This window comes from Ornithorhynchus anatinus, chromosome 5 (genome assembly GCF_004115215.2).
Source record: "Ornithorhynchus anatinus isolate Pmale09 chromosome 5, mOrnAna1.pri.v4, whole genome shotgun sequence".
NCBI lineage: Eukaryota > Metazoa > Chordata > Mammalia > Monotremata > Ornithorhynchidae > Ornithorhynchus > Ornithorhynchus anatinus.
Window position 1 is genome coordinate 84629105 of NC_041732.1, and position 17761 is coordinate 84646865.

Here is a 17761-nt window from a genome sequence, read left to right on the forward strand (position 1 = left end):
GCAGATTCATAGAGCTCATCAGACTCACTTGTCGTCCGCCTGTCAGGGACAAGGGAAAAATTAAGACGGATGAGTGGGTAATCCTATGTATAATGAGCAAAAAGAGACGTGAGACACAGAGAGGTATTGAGTCAAGTCATCAAATCAAGCATTGAATAAACATTTCAGACAGAGAAGGCCCATGCAGGACCAAGCATACTTAGTTTTTTGGAGCGTTTCAGGTGCACAGTGAAGCACGTAGGAAACTGTGTTGTCTCCAGCGTGGGGCTTGGCCGAGCCTTGGCTTGGACTTTGGACTGGGCTCAGGTCTAGACTGGGAAGCTGTCTATAGAAAAGCCTAGCCTAGGGAACTCTGGTTTTTCAGTCTTCCCACCAAGAGGACTTGGGAGTCTCTTCCCCAGTTTTTTTCTCATCTCCCCACTCTATTCCTCCCTGCAACACTGCCAACAAAGCACTCCATCACCTTGCCCCCTTCTACCTCACCTTGCTACTCTTCTACTACAACCCAGTCCACACACTTCGCTCCTGTAATGCCAACCTTCTCACACTACCTCGATCACCCTACGTCGACCTCTCACCCACGTCCTGCCCGTGACCTGGAATGCCCTCTCTCCTAATATCGGAGAATTACTCTCCCCTCCTTCAAAGCCTTATTGAAGGCACATGTCCTCTGATTGGCTTTCCCCGATTAAGCCCTCCTTTTCTCTTCTCCCACTCCCTTTATTCTTCACCCTTCCCAGCCCCACAACACTTAGGTACATACTTTAGTTTTATTTGTATTAATGTCTATCTGCCCCTCTAGACTTTAAGCTTGTTGTGGGTAGGGAAGGTGTCTGTGATATTAATACAGTGCTTTGCACCCAGTAAGCGCTCAATATATATGATTGAATGAATGAATATTCTATTCTCCCAAGTGCTTAGTACAAAGCTCTACACTCACTAAGTGCTCAGTAAATATGACTGACTAACTGACTTCATCCCTTTTCATAAGGGCTAAGCATATCACTCCTACACTTTCCTCACTGTAGCATAATGTCTGCTATACTGTAAATTCTTGGAGAGCAGGGATCGTGTCTACTAACACTTGTACTCTCCCAATTGCTTAGTAAGTGCTTTGCCCAGAGGAAGAGCTCCATAAATACTATTATACTGTAGCAGTGTGGCTTCGGTGGAAAGAGCATGAGCTTGGGAGTCAGAGGATGTGGGTTCTAATCCCACCTCCACCACTTGTCTGCTGAGAGACCTTGGGCAATCCACTTCACTTCTCTGTGCCTCAGTTACCTCATCTTTAAAATGGAGGTTAAAAGTGTGAGCCCCACATGGGACAACCTGATTGCCCTATATCTACCCCAGCAGTTAGAACAGTGCTTGGCATATAATAAGTGCTTAACAAATACCATCATCATTATTATTATCTACTTATAACAGTGCTTAGAACAGTGTTTGGCACATAGTAAATGCTTAACAAATACCACTGAAGAAAAGAGGGGGAGTTTGAAACCATTGGATGCTTCCAGTTTTCTGGGTTGTCTTTTTCACGGAGATCAGATATATGATTAATTAGCTTTGTTAAGATCCAATTTGAGTTTGCTAATGCAATTAGTCCCCTTAGATTCTCTTCCATCAGCTTTGGAAACATTTACATTAGACAAGAAAGGGAAAAGTGGGTATGATTCCAAACATTGGTAGATATACTATAGAATCACGGTGGTTCATGAAAACTGACTTGACTGCTCTGAAGTTCAAACTCCCAGATTTTGAGAAGCAGCATGGCCTAGTGGAAAGGGCATGGATCTGGGCTGCAGTGCCAGCTCCAGCATTTGTCTGCTGAGTGACCTTGGGCAAGCCACTTAGCTTCTCGTCACTTAACTTCTCTGGGCCTCAATGTCCCCTTCCTTAAAATGGAGATTAAATCTTACTCCCTGACTATGAGCCTCATGTGAGACAGGGACTGGAGCTCAGTGATTGTCGTATATCTACCCCAGAGCTCAGTACAGTGCTCGGTATATAGTAAGCACTTAGCAAATACCACTGAAGAAAAGAGGGGGAGTTTAAAACCATTGGATGCTTCCAGTTTTCCAGGTTGTCTTTTTCATGGAGATCAGATATATGAATAATTACCTTTGTTAAGATCCAATTATTATTATTGTCATTGTTATTAGTCAGGATCATCAGTGAGCACTTTTCTGAGAGCTAAAACTTTCAGTATACCAAGTTATCTTAAAAAACTGACCCCATTTCCCTTCTGTATTCCCAGGCGGTCGAAGAATGACATTGCGGGTCCTGGAATTGCTTGCGGAGAACATGCTACTTCTCGGCAATACGCTGTCAGAAGAAACCTGGGAAGACAACAGCCTTTTTGCCTTAGAATTGGTGAGGCAAAGCATTTCCTTCTATCGTTTGTTAATACAAGTCAGTGCCTTTGCTATTCTACACAGTCCTTGGCCAAACCCCTTCTTTCAAGCTTTTCATTTTCAGAACTGCAATGGGTTCAGCTTGAGAAATTCCTGATGAGTTTTTTCCTTCAATGGGAAGACACCCTGTATGGCTACTGTACCCATTAGTAGCAGTAGCATTTATTAAGGAATTATCATGTGCAGAACACTGTATTAAGCGCTGGGAGAGACTATGCAGATAGGAATCAGACATAGCCTTTTTCCCTTTGAGGGGTTCAGATTACTTTTGAGGGTTGCCAATTGGTGCTCAGATAGAGTGTAAAATGTATGCTTCATATGAAGCAATCTGTGGTGAGAGTGTAGCAGTGACTGTGAGGAGCTATACACTGTGTTACGGGGAATGTTTCCTATATAGGGCTTGGTGAATCATGAGGGTGGAGTTCTCTCAGCCTAGGCCCAGACTGTGGGTTCTATAGCCCCAGGGACCAGGCCAAACTACTACAGCTGAACCAAGTTGACCCCAGGTGGTGGCGCTGGGGCCTTTTTCCGGTCCTCTTGCCCCACCCCAAAGCGGGAGCTGTTTGTCTGCCTTGCTGCTCTCTGGTCTGCCCGGGCAGCCCGTGTTGGGTCAGTGAGGATGGGCCGGCTCGGGCTCCGGAGTCACGGTGGCTGGGGCAACGGGGGCTTCTTATATCTCACAACACAGCCAGGGGCCGTGGCTGGGACAGATGTGACTGACAGGCAGCAGAGCCAGATTTATGCAGCCCCGTGGGGTGAACGCTACTGCCCCATGGGGCAGACCAGGACGGGGGGAGTCAGGAGGCGGCCAGCCTGAGGACATCTTCTCACAGGACTTTAGGGAAGGGACAGACCCTTTGCTCCTGGGCTTCATTTGCTCTCAGCCACCGTAGTCAGGGAGGGCCAGAGAGATGGCAGTAAAGGAGGGGAATGTGTTCTTCCCTTAAAATCCTTGCCTTCCTTTTCCTCTCCCTCATTCTATCTCTATTGCTTCCTTTTTTGTATCTCTCTTCTCTCACCATTTCCATCCTCACTTTCTCCACTTTCCTTCTCACTGTCTCCACTCTCCCAAGTCTTTCCACTCCCTCCTTGTCACTCCATTTCCCCCTATTCTCTCCACTCTCCCCACTTCACTCTCTCTACATTCTCCCCCTGCTTGCCATTCTCTCCTCATTCTCTCCACTTGCCCCTGCTCTCTCCACTTCCCCCCTTTCCACTTTTTCCCACTCTCCATGTTGCCCCACTCTCCACTTCCTCCCACTCTCTCCACTTCCTCCCACTCTCTCCACTTCCTCCCACTCTCTCCACTTCCTCCCACTCTCTCCACTTCCTCCCACTCTCTCCACTTCCTCCCACTCTCTCCACTACCTTCCACTCTCTCCACTTCTTCCCACTCTCTCCACTTCTTCCCACTCTCTCCACTTCCTCCCAACTCTCTCCACTTCCTCCCACTCTCTCCACCTCCTCCCACTCTCTCCACTTTTCTAGAGAAGGAGCGTGGCTTAGTGGAAAGAGCATGGGCTTGGGAGTCAGAGGACGTGGGTTCTAATCCTGCCTCCGCCACTTGTCTGCTGTGTGACCTTGGGCAAACCACTTAATTTATATATACCTCGTCTGTAAAATGGGGATTAAGACTGTGAGCCCCACGTGGGACAACCTGCTTACTTTGTATCTTCCTCAGTGCTTAGAACGATGCTTGGCACATAGTAAGTGCTTAACAAATACCATAATTATTATTATTATTATTATTCTCCCCACTCTCTCCACTTCCCTCTTACTCTCTCCACTCTCCTCGACTCTGTCTCCCTCATAAAATATTCTTCTTTCCTCCCTCCTCTTAGAGCATGAATGTCCATGCCCCATCTCCTCAATGCTCTGCCCCCCAATTTTCCCCATTCTCAAAATATAAAGTCAAATCCCCTGATTTTTTGGATTTTCACTTACTAAAATTTTCCTTGTAATGGACAATATTACCAAATGCTGAGAGTTTTGGCCAAAGAATTTTATGTTAATCAGCAAGTTAATAGGTCACTCTTTACTTCTGGCTGCTGATCTTTCAGAACGCAATGAATTATTTTTATTTTAAAGGTTAAATTTGTTGTTTAATTTCCAGCTAATATGCTGGAAATGTTAAATACAGCAAAAATGCTTGGAACTATTTTTGGTTTGCTTTGGTTTGGTAAAAGTATCATTTCTTTGGTATATCTAAGTAGATAATTAGAAACATTTAATTTCTACATACTGCTTAAAGCTTTCTTAGAGGAGGGGGAAAAGAGCTTCAGAGTAGTTAGGATTTTTCTTGAGTCACTTTTAAGGTTATAAAGAAAGTAGCTGAATCGAATAAAAAGAGAGAGGGGAATGGGAATATATGTGCTATCCAAGCAGTTTTGTATCTGCCTTGTCAGAAAACAATGTCATCTTCAAATATGAAGTATATATATCTCTCTCTCTCTCTCTCTCTCTCTAAATAAATATATATATAAGATATATTTAAGATATATATAAGAAAGATATATAGCCTCCGTCAGTCTCCTGAGGGTCTGCTGGCTCTCTCAGTGGGCTACGTTTTTGCCTATTTGTGCATCATTGGAGAGAACAGGCAGGGTGCCAACTGATTCTGGTCTTTTTCAGGCTAATTGCTGGTCTACAGTACCTTGCCAGAGCTGAAAAAAACATTTATAACAAGTTGCAGGTCTTCATTCAGTCATTCAGTCGTATTTATTGAGCACTTACCATGTGAAGAGCACTGTACTAAGCACTTGGGAGAGTACAGAATAACACTAAATGGCACATTCACTGCCCAGTCTAGAGGGGGAGACAGATAATAATAATATATGTTATGTATATCATAATAATATAAATAATTATTTATATTAATGTCCATCTCCCCCTCTAGAGACAGACATAATATAAATAGTTATGGAGCATGCACATCCAGGGCACAGTCATCAGCAAAGAGAAGCTCCTTTGTAATTGATTCTGTGGATTTAGGATGCTGGCATTATTCTCTCAAGTTGGAAGAGGTTGTCTTATTCAACTACATATTAGAACATGGGAGTTAATTATTGCATGCTTATGAAGACAATAACATGTGAAATTATGGTGCACACTTGTGAATCAGTGTGGTAAAATAGTGTTGTCAGTTCCAAAGGCTTGGAGGCAGTTTTTGAGTGGGAGAGAGAAGCCTAGGAGAGTGTGAAGTTGTGGTAGAGAGTGCAGAAGGGAATCAGTTGGTCACAAATAATGGGAAGCTCAGTAAGATCAGGGGAAGAGCTGTGGCTGCCATAACCTTGGGTGGAAAGGGCGGAAAGCTGCCCACGGCCTACACACAACCAACTCTCACTTCCCCCTGCTGACTTGTTATGGGCCGAGAATTCATTCATTTATTCAATTGTATTTATTGAGCGCTTACTGTGTGCAGAGCACTGTTCTAAGCGCTTAGAAAGTACAGTTCAGCAATAAAGAGAAACTGTCCGTGCCCACCACACCGGGCTTACAATCTAGAGGAGGGAAGACAGACATCAAAACATCAATATAAATAAATAGAATTACAGATATATACATTTATTCATAAGTGCGTTGGGGCGGGGAGGGGGGAAGAGCAAAGGGAGCAAGTTGCGGTACAGAAGCGAGGGGGGGCTGAGGAAAAGGGCTTAATCTGGGAAGATCTCTTGGAGGAGATACGCCTTTAGTAGGGCTTCGAAGGGGGGAAGAGTGATTGTTTGGTGGGTTTGAGGAGGGGGTGCGTGCCAGGCCAGAGGTAGGACATGGAGCAGGAGTCAATGGCGGGACACGAGAGATCGAGGCACAGTGAGAAGGTTAGCACCAGAGGAGCGGAATATGCTGGCTGGGTTGTAGAAGGAGAGAAGGGAGGTGGGGTAAGAAGGGCCAAGGTGATGGAGAGCTTTGAAGCCAATAGTGAGGAGTTTTTGTTTGATATAGTTATATTGCTGTACTCTACTCTCCCAGGTGCTTAGTACAGTGCTCTGCACATAGTAAAAACTCAATATATACGATTGATTGATTGACCTCCCCTCCTCCTTCCTGCCATGGCCATGGCCAGGTCAGAGAGAAGGACTTGCATCCTTAAGCTGGGGAGTGTGGGTGTGTTCAGTGAGGGCAGGAAGGGATGAACTCTGACCTGGCTGGACTCACGGGGTTCACCTGGTCCAGGCTCACTGAAAGCTTAACCAGGCCCTGGAGGCAGCTGTAGGGTTTAACCAGGAGCAGGTCAGTGTTGAGCTGAGTGAGAGCAGATTCAGGATATGTGCTGAAAGTGGAGCTAGATTGGTAGACTGAGGAGGGAGTTGCTGGAGAGGAACTGCAGATGGTACAGATCTATATCAGGAGAGGCAGAGGTATCATAATAATAATAATAATAATGGTATTTGTTAAGCACTTACTATGTACCAAGCACTGTTCTAAGCGCCGGAAGGGAGGAGGAGCCATGGAAGGGAGGAAAGGGTAGTAACGGAAAGGAGCAGGCAACATATCTCCCAATTCTGTTGTATTGTACTCTCCCTAGAGCTTAGTGGAGTGCTCTGCACATAGTAAGCACTCAGTAAATATCATTGCTTGATTAATTGTTTTGTTTGTTTCCAGAAAGAGAAGCTGATCTCAGTTCTGGGATCCCTCGGGGAAACGCTAACCTACCACAAAAGCAGCATCAGCTCCGAGCAGCCGGAGTCCACGCTTGGGCACCACAGAATGGCATTTATCAGCATTTCACTTTTCACAGTCCGATTGTTGCAGACACTGCTCCCTGTGGAAAAGGTGGGGAACAAATAGAGTTGTTAAATTTCAGCTTAATGAATTAATGTATCGAGTGTTCACTGGAGGTTTCCCAGGCCAACTGTAGGGGTTAAATCCCTGAAATCACTCTCAGATGAGAAGAGCCAAGGCTCGTGGGGGAAAAAAGGGGTGAGGGGCTATTGGGTTTCTAAGATTGTGAGCCTCCCAAGGGACAGGGACCTTGTCTAATTCCTACCTGTATATTCTCTCCCAGCACTCAGTACAGTGCTGTTTTGTAAGTGGTTCGTAAATACTATTACTACTACTGGGTGAAACATAAGTAGGTTTGGGGAAGGTCAATCAGGCAGTTGTATTTATTGAGTGCTTACTTTGTGCAGAGCACTGTATTAAGTACTTGGGAAAGTTTAATATAACATTTTGATCCCTTTCTCACATCCCTTCCCTCTTTTTCCATCCCTGTTTGATCCTTGGGGACTTCAATATCCACATAGATGTTTCTGACAACGCTTCTGCTGCTTGCTTTCCGTCGTTCCTCAGCTCCACTGACTTCCTGCTTCATTCCAGCTCTGCCACTCACCAACCTGGGCACACACTTGATCTCATCATCTCTAGTCAATGTACATTTTCTACCCTCACCATCTCTGAAATCTTTACTGAACTCATCTCTCTCGCTCCCCTATCCCTTCGTCGATCCTGTGCCACCATTCCACAGCCCTGGATCACCTCCCCAGTCAGTCCACTTCCTTCACTTCTGGTCACAAGCTGCAGAGTACTGCTGACAGAAATTTCAATATCAGGCCAACTTCATTCATCTCACATTCATCCTCGCATGCTTGAACTCTACCTTCTCCACTGTTTGGCCAAATTATTTCTCCATTCTTATTGACACCCATGACCTCGTCAGTTGTTCCGGTGTTTAAACTCCCTCCTCAAACCCCCAGTTGCCCCGCCCCCCCATCCCTTGCCCCTAGTGACCTGGCCATCTACTTTATTGAGAAAATTGAATCTATCAGAAGTGATCTCCCTCACATCTCCCCTGTTCCTCTCCAGTTCCACCCCGCTCCTGTCCCTTTGTCAACTCTCCTATCCTTCCTCAAGATGAGATCTCCTGCCTTCTCTCAAAATTCAACCCCTTCACTGTGCATCCAACTCCATACCTTCACACCATATCAAAGCACTTACTCCCTCCTGTTTTCTCTCCCTGACCACCATCTACAACTGCTCTCTCTCCAATGGCTTCTTCCCTACTACTTTCAAACGTGCTCATATCTTCCTTACCCTAAAAAACACCCTCTCCCATGACCCTATGCCTCCCTCCAGTTATCGCCCCATCTCCTTCCCACCCTTCCTCTCTTAATTCCTTGAGGAAGTTGTCTACACCTGCTGTCTCAAATTGGTCTCTTCCAGTTCTTTTCTTGACCCTCTCCAATCTGGCTTGCACACCTTCACTTCACAGAACCCACCAAGTGTTGTCCACAGCCTGTATACAGAACTGTGACAGGCAGAATTGTTAAAAGAAAACGGAGTGTGACTCTTTAATACCACAGTTGGAAAAACCCATGTTTTACAAGGGGAATCTGTTTCCTTCTTGTTATTTTGCAGTGCAGCAGAGCATGAGGAGAAACTTATCTTTTTTCCCTCCTATTTTAATTTCTTTTGTATATGTGAAGCTTTGTTTTGAGCTTGCTTTCTTGCTTGTCAAGGAATAAAAGCAAAGCCAGGAATAGCAATGGGCAGTTAGCATGTCAGCTAATGTAGTGTTTCCCATTCGAAAGTTGTTGGGAGGGGAGAGTTGAGGTGAGGTTGCGTGGTTTTTGTGAGTGGGGACGGGGAGAAGGGGAGGCTGAGATGAATTTGGAAGTGGAAAAAGAGGGGCAGATTCACCAAGTAACTTCTGCAACAGTCAGGACTGTTAAGGCCCTTTCCCTCCATTCCCTTGCTGGTTGAATCTAGATTGTTCTTTTGCCTCCCTGAAGGACATGAGGACTTCAGCCATCCCAACCCTTTTAGGCCAACTTACTTCCCTTGCAGAAGAATGCGGGCCACTCTGGGCCTTTCTGCTCTGGAGGAAGGCAGTGGAGTCTAACTGCTAAAGGTCTCACAGTTCTCTGTCAATTTCAGACATCACTTTAGTATAGCAGAAAGACCAAGGGGCTAGGAGGCAGGAAATCTAAGTTTGAGTTTTAGACTGCCTTTGAGCAAAGTCACTTAGCCTCCTCTCTGGGCCTCAGATTCCTCAATTCCATAATGCAGTGTTACCTGCCTGTCCACAACTCACGGGGATGCTTTGAAGGTGGCTTGAGATAAATGATGTGGATAGTTCTTTGGAAAAAATAAAAGCACTATTCAGATAGAAGGTATTCTTTTTGGGCAGTCATGCAATGAAATATTTAGGAACTCCTGGACAAGCGTATGATTGGGCAAAGTCCTGGAAGATTAGGGTCCCACTCCACAAGCATGAGAGGTGATCAGATCTCCAACTAGCCCAAGATAAGTCCTAAAAAGGCAGATTTTCTGGTATTAATGGTTTTGTTCCTGGCCTTTTCTTCTAGCCTTTGGGTATGGCTCGCTACTTTGAAAACACCAATTAATAACTAAAATTGGGGTCAGAGGGGAGGATTTGGCAAGGGGTTTCGACAGGTGGGTCATTGTTTCCTCACTCCTTGTTCTGCCTAAAATGAGTTTGGGGTGTGGCTACTCTGGGATTTAGATTCTTGTAAGCATTTCAGTTAGGCATTGAATAGCGTTTGAGTTCAGTAAAGGAGAAGTAAATCTATAGCTATTCTTCTACTTAATCTGCCATTTAGTAGTTTTTGTAAAGATTCATTTCATAAAATCCCGAGTAGTATAAATCAGGTCGTGCCAGAAAAATCCTGCTGTTAAGGTATTGGTTTTCGACGATCTTATTTCCTTGGACTGGTGAATTGGATAAGGATTTTTTAAAGGAATATTTGCAAGTGTAGAGACTTCATTTTGTTATCATCGCTTAGTCCTTCTCCAGTTTGTGATTTACAAGGTTATGCTGCCCTCTGCCTGTTGCTAGCTCACCAAACGCCTTTTGGCCTGTAGAGCTGTCTCAGAAGTCTCCTAATCTACACTCTGAAATGTCCTAGTTCATAACCACCTGGGTTTCTGCACCACAGAAATTAGATGTCAGCAGGTACATTAGGGAGTGGCTACTCACCTAGAGTAATAATAATAATAATGTTGGCATTTGTTAAGCGCTTACTCTGTGCCGAGCACTGTTCTAAGCGCTGGGGGAGATAGAAGATCATCAGGTTGTCCCACATGAGGCTCACAGTCTTCATCCCCGTTTTACAGATGAGGTAACTGAGGCACAGAGAAGTTAAGTGACTTGCCCACAGTCACACAGCTGACAAGTGGCAGAGTTGGGATTCGAACCCATGACCTCTGACTCCCAAGCCCGGGCTCTTTCCACCGAGCCACGCTGATTAAAGGCTGGTGGCAGACTACAGGTGAGCCTGGTGTAACAGGACCACCCATGCTGGATGTCCATGCCCTTGCATGAAGTTTTTCTGTGAAAAATCTCGGGGGGGACATTATTGCCGTATAAGGCTAATTTCAGAATCTGGGTTAAGGAATTCCAGGAACCTTACCGTGGCATTTGTTAGTCAGAGGGGGCCTCTGTAGAGAGCCCTTTGCGTGTGTCCATGCAGACCAACATCCAACTGGTAGGCACTGAGCATGCTGGAAGATGAGCCTGCTCTTTCTAATCCTTTAGAATAACCACTAAGAGATGTTCATGTGCTCCGGCGGAGAGCGCATAGGACTGAGAACTGAATCTTTGCTCTCTGACCTACTGAGGTTGGGCAAGTCAATCAGCAGAATTTCTTGAACGGTTGAGGGCAGAGACCTGAACTCGGTGCTTTCTGAACACAAATGTTAGCCCTACTCTCTTGAGGATGGGTGATGAGGCTATATGAACGGGTGGAGACTGTCCCTTGTGTTTCTGTGTGGGTGGAGGCTAAATAATAATGATGATGGTATTTAAGCGTTTACTATGTACCAAGCACTGTTCTAAGTGCTGGGATAGGTACCAGGTAATCAAGTTGTCCCATGTGGGGCTCACAGTCTTAATTCCCATTTTGCAGATGAGGTAGCTGAGGCACAGAGAAGTAAAGTGACTTGCCCAAAGTCACACAGCCGACAAATGGCGGAGCAGGGATTAGAACCCACGACCTCTGACTCCCAAGCCCGTGCTCTTTCCACTAAGCCATGCCCATCCTCCCCTCTCCCTTCTCATGCTGTGTGGGGTCGCCATGATGGGCAGATCCGGATGGGCATCTCTTTTGTGGGGGGGAAGGTGGACACTCCTGGGGAGCGATCAGTCCTGCTGCTTGTGAAGCCCTTGTTGTTACTGTTATGGTATCGAAGTGCTTACTATGAGTCAAACACTGTTTTATGCCCTGGGGTAGATGCAGGTTAATCAGGTCGGACGCAGTCCTTACCCCACATGGGGCTCACAGTCTAAGGAGGGGGAACCGGCATTGAGTCCCCATTTTACAAGTAAGGAAACTCGGGACAGGAAAGTTAAGTGACTTGTCCAAGGTCACCCAGGAGGCAAGTGGCTGACCTGGGATTGGAACCCAGCTCTTCTGACTCCCAGGCCCATGATCTTCCACTAGGCCACCCTGCTCCTTAGCTCTTGTGCAGTCTTTTATTATTATTAATAATAATAATAATAATGGTATTTATTAAGCGCTTACTACGTGCAGAGCACTGTTCTAAGCGCTGGGGTAGGTTCAGGATAATCGGGTTGCCCCACGTGAGGCTCACGGTCTTAATCCCCATTTTGCAGATGAGGTAACTGAGGCACAAAGAAGTTAAATGACTTACCCACAGTCACACAGCTGACAAGTGGCAGAGTTGAGATTCGAACCCATGACCTTGGACTCCCAAGCCTGTTCTCTTTCCACTGAGCCACGCTGTTTTTAAGCCTTGTTGGTGCACTCCTATCCTTTAGGTGTTCATCTGGAGGGCAAAGGGCAGGTTGTCCCAGGATCCCACCCCTCCAGAGGCCCAGGGACTGCCTTGTGGGGAGCACTTTGCTGACTCTTCTCGTGGCGGCTCATCTACCTCTGCGTCACACTCCTCAGCACCGTTGGCTTTAAGCCGCATGGCATAGTGGATAGAGCACGGGCCTGGGAGTCAGAAGGTCATGGGTTCTAATTCTGGCTCCACCACTTGTCTCCTTTGTGACCTTGGGCAAGTCACTTAACTTCTCTGTGTCTGCTGTCTCATCTGTAAAATGGAGATTGAGATTGTGAACTCCACGTAGGACAGGGACTGAGTCCAACCCGACTTGCTTGTATCCACCCCAGCGCTTAGTACGGCACCTGTAGCGCTTAGTACGGCACCTGGCACATAGTAAGCGCTTAACAAATACCATAGTTATCATTATTTAAAGCCTTCAACGAGATCGCTTCCCCATCCACCTTATTTCACTGATGTTCTACTACAGCCCAGCCTGCACACTTGGCGGCTCTGCACCAATTAGCTCACCGTACCTTGATTTCATCTACCCTCTTGCCATCAGCGTGGCTCAGTGGAAAGAGCCCGGGCTTGGAAGTCAGAGGTCATGGGTTCGAATCCCGGCTCCGCCACTTGTCAGCTGTGTGACTGTGGGCAAGTCACTTCACTTCTCTGTGCCTCAGTGACCTCATCTGTAAAAATGGGAATGAAGACTGTGAGCCTCACGTGGGACAACCTGATTACCCTGTATCTACCCCAGCGCTTAGAACAGTGATCTGCACATAGTAAGCGCTTAACAAATGCCAACATTATTATTATGCCCTCTCCCACATCCTCTCTTGGACCTGGAACTCTCTCCTCATCCATATATGCCAGACCGTGACTCTGCCCACCTTCAACGCCTTATTAAAATTACATCCCCCGAGAAGGCTTCCCTGATAAACCCCCTTATCCCCTACTTCCTCTCCTTTCTGCGATGTCTACGCACTTGTATCTTTATCCTTCGAGTAGCTGACATTCACCCCACCCTTGGTCCCATAGCACTTAGGTACCTACACGTAATCTATTTATATTAATGTCCATCTTCCCATCTAAACTGTAAGCCCACTGTGGATGGAGAACATGCCTACCGACTCTGTTGGATTGTATTCTCCTAAGCTCATAGTACAGTGCTCTGCACACCGTAAGCGCTCAGTAAATACCATTGATGGATGGATTGACTTACTCAGCACACTGCGCATGCTCTCCCAGCCCAGTACACAGTGACTTAGGAAGGCCTTGGGATCAGCACCACTAGTATTTGTGATCTTGTTTGCTGCTTAACTGTACCAAGTTCGTGGGAGTCTGTCATCACAGAATGCATGAAATCAGGCCGGGCAAGAGCAGCGTGGCCCAGTGGAAAGAGCACGGGCCTGGGGGTCAGAGGACCTGGGTTCTTATCCCGGCTCCGCCACTTGTCTCCTGTATGATCTTGGGCAAGTCACTTCACTTCTCTCTGCCTATGTTAGCTCTCTGTAAAATGGGGATTAAGACGGTGAGCTCTAATGTGGGACAGAAACTGTGTCCAAGCAGTGTGGCTTAATGGCAAGAGCGTGGGCTTGGGAGTCAGAGGACGTTGGTTCTAATCCTGGCTCCACCACTTGTATGATGTGTGACCTTGGCCAAGCCACTTCACTTCTCTATGCCTCAGTTACCTCATCTGTAAAATGGGGGTTAAAAGTGTGAGCGCCACGTGAGACAACCTGATTATCTTGTATCTACCCTAGTGCTTAGAATAGTGCTTGGCACATACTATGTGCTTAACAAATACCATCATTATTATTATTATGTAACCCAGCACTTAGTATAATCCCTGGCACAAGTAAAGACTTAACATACCACAATTATTATTATTATTGCTATTGTTATTATTCTGCCCTTTCAATAATGGTGGTATTTGTTAAGCGCTTACTATGTGCAAAGCACTGTTCTAAGCGCTGGGGGGATACAGGGTGATCAGATTGTCCCACGTAGGGCTCACGGTTTTAATCCCCATTTTACAGATGAGGTATCTGAGGCCCAGAGAAGTTAAGTGACTTGCCCAAAGTCACACAGCTGACAAGTGGCAGAGCCGGGAGTCGAACCCATGACCTCTAATAATAATAATAATGTTGGTATTTGTTAAGCGCTTACTATGTGCCGAGCACTGTTCTAAGCGCTGGGGTAGACATAGGGGAATCAGGTTGTCCCACGTGGGGCTCACAGTCTTCATCCCCATTTTACAGATGAGGGAACTGAGGCACAGAGAAGTTAAGTGACTTGCCCACAGTCACACAGCCGACAAGTGACAGAGCTGGGATTCGAACTCATGAGCCCTGACTCCAAAGCCCGTGCTCTTTCCACTGAGCCACGCTGCTTCTCCAACCCGAAGCTCAGGCTCTTTCCACTGAGCCACGCTGCTTCCCCGTGAGTGCTTGCCATGTGCAGAGCCCTGTACTAGGCACTTTGGCATGTAAAATGCAACAGAGTTGGTAGACAAACTTCCTGCCTACAAGGAGCTTACAGTCTCCACTACAGTGTAGTAAAGTTTCCCCTGACTTCTTTAAGGGGCTAGCGATGCCTGATCTTTACCTGATGATGGGTTTCAGGCTAAGGTTTTTCTGTGTCATGTCGTGCTTTTGATAAGTTTCCGACCCAGAAAGATTTCTTTTGATTAAAAGGCGTTGTTTGTCCAATTTATTGTCTGGAGGTGCTTGGTCTTTATCGAGCATGACCTTCAAACAGCTAAAATTAGCTCCCGTTCTGGGATTTTCTTAAAATCAGTGAATCTAAACATTCCTTATAATTAAGTTAAAGTTGCAATTGTAATTTTCTCTAGAATTTTTGGTGGAAATTCAAATGGTTTCCTCTTTCCTGTTGGAGTTTTGAAATCATAACACAGGAAATTGGAGACATCCTTTAATGCAGTGTCAGCAACACACCTATGAATTTGGGACATGTCCAAAGTAAACAACCTCACATGCCAAGGAAGGATATCATTTCATTTGCACAATGGGTAATGCCCCAGGTAGAAAAAGAAATGCAAGATAAATTGCTTTTATAAAAAAAAAAAGATAAAAAAATAATGGATTATTTCTGTTCCTTTATTTTGATTTATATGCTGCCATAACACTTTCAACTATCCATTTATGTCCTTTCCTTCAAGGCAAGCCAGGTTTTACCTGAGAGATTGATGAATGCATTGTTCCTTCTGGCCATGGACATACCCTTTTCTTTGGAGTATCCAAATATTCACGAGTCTGTGGTCGCTTACCTGGAGCAGCTGGATTTCGAGAACTACAACCTTTATAAACGGACGGCAGAGACTGTTCATTCAATTGAATGCAGCTGTAACTTCCTGACCGATATCGGAAAGGAGGTAGGAAACTAACTGCAAAATCTTCTGCAGACTATCTAGTTGTGCCAAAACGTTTCACAGGTGATCAGTTAGAAGTGGAATTGGTTCATTAGCAATTGACATAGTGCCAAGGTTTGTGTATAATAAAGAAATAAAACAAATCTCAATTTGCGAAAGGTTTCCAATAGTAGGATTTATAACCTCGCTGGTGTGAAAAGAGTAACAAAAAATTTAGGGTAGGTAGTGGTTTTGCTGAATTTTAAGTCATTTGTCATGATCAATTAATCAATTGTATTTATTGTTTATTGGGTATAGGGCACTGTAATAAGTGCTTGAGAGAATACAATGAAACAGATTTGGTAGACATGTTACCTGCCCACAATGAGTCAACATGACAAATTTTATAAACATAAATGACACAAATGGATGTATATGAATGTTCACTCAGTGACTTATTTTCCACCACTGTCTCAATCATTGATACTTAATGAGCACCACACTAAGCCCTTGGGAGAGTCTAACGGAAGAGAAACATATGTTCCCTGCCCTCAAGGAGCTTATGATTTAATGGGGCAATGTCAGTATTTTCTGAGCCGTATTTGCATATCGGCTCTAACGATTTCATTTCTCCCACTCTGGGTCGTGTGATTGGGCCTTTTGGGAAGAACGTTAACTTTTCCAGAGAGCGCAAAAACTCTCTTTTCTGGAGCTGCAGCTCGTGTAGTATCAGAAGAGGAGGTGGAAGCCTTTGAGGTAGGGAATCTGGACTTCTCCAGAAGGGAAGGGAAGTAGTCTTGCCCCTGCTGCCCCTCAGTCTTCCCTCATCCTCTTCCTTCCATCCTTCCCAAACCATGGAAGGCCCCGGAATCTGGGGTTTTTTTCCCCAAGAGCTGATGCCGCCTGCTCCGATCCTGGGATCCCAATTTATCACGGATGTGTGCTCAAGCGCTTATTGTTGGGCTTGGCTCACAGAAGTTGCTCAAGAAATGTTGTTGTTATTATTTTTTTTATTAAGCACTTACTACGTGGCAAGTACTGTAACAGACACTGGGTAGATACAGGGTAATCAGGTTGGACACAATCCCTGTCCCATGTGGGTCTCACAGTTCTAGGTAGGAGGGAGTGGGATTTAATCCCCAATTTATAGATGAGAAAATTGAGGTACACAAAAATAAAGTGACTTACCCAAGGTCACCCGGGATTAGAACGCAGGTCCACTGACACCCAGGCCTGTGCTTTTTCCACAAGAGAATGCTGCTTCCCTGTGTCAGTCAAAGGCCGTTGATTGATGTATTGGTGAAGTGGCACCTTCATGGCCTCGCGGCTTTAGTGTACCTCCCAGCTCCCATCAGGGACTAACCAGATAGTAGCAACCTGTTCATGGATTGAAGCCTTCTCCCGAATGACCCATCCGGTCAGGGCTGCAGCAGAGGGAGTGTTCTTAATATTCCACTGATGAGAATCCTGTGCGGAAAGTCACCGGGAATCCCTGAAGGCCCAGGAAGAGACAGGCTTGGATTCACTTCCTCGTTACCTCAGTTTTAGACCTGCTGTTGGTCCAGTGGGGAAAGTGCTGTTCTGGGAATCAAGAGATGTGGGTTTTAGGCCTTGTTCTACGTGGACCTGGCTAAAACGGTGAAGCTGTCCACCTCCTATTTGCACTCCCCGCCCCAGTGTGAGCATGGCTGGCAGGGATGAGAGCATGCGTGTAGCACTGTACAAAACATGAGCACCATACCCGGGACCGAAAATCTGCTCAGGAGAACTAAAGTCCTCTGCTTTAGGGGAAGCCGTGTGGCCTAATGAAGAGATTACGGGCCTGGGAATCAGAAGGACCTAGGTTTTAATCCCAGCTCTGCCAATTCCTTGCTGGGTGACCGTGGGCAAGTCACTTAATTTCATTGTGCCTTAGTTTCCTCAATTATAAAATGGGGATACCTGTTCTCCCTTCTACTTAGACTATGAACCTCATGCAGGATAGGGACTCTGTGTGACCTAATTAACTTGTACCCCAGCTCTTAGAGCAGTGTTTGGCAAATAGTAAGTGTTTAACAAATACCATTAAAAAAAAAGAAAAGTCCCGGGACCTAGATGCATCCATCATTCCTTAGGGGAGACTCAATTATCAGCTCAGTCCTGGAATGTACGTTTTTGAATGTCCAAGAACTTGGAGCCCGAATATGCCAGCCAGTGTTGTTCTAGAACCTGTTGGTATTTTGTCAGTGAG

General features: G+C 45.7%; 1 protein-coding gene across 3 annotated transcripts in view; it reads left to right on the forward strand.

Annotated features, from left to right (window-relative positions):
• Window positions 1-17761, forward strand: part of RTTN (rotatin) — a 189942-nt gene that overhangs the window by 28333 nt on the left and 143848 nt on the right. For 2 of the 3 annotated variants that reach the window (XM_029065713.2, XM_029065715.2), the window contains exons 10-12: window positions 2258-2373; window positions 7017-7187; window positions 15343-15555. In XM_029065713.2, coding sequence (XP_028921546.1) covers window positions 2258-2373; window positions 7017-7187; window positions 15343-15555 — 500 coding nt within the window. Of the gene's footprint in view, window positions 1-2257; window positions 2374-6603; window positions 6773-7016; window positions 7188-15342; window positions 15556-17761 lie in introns of those variants that run through there. The other variant, XM_029065717.2, reaches the window with a different exon arrangement.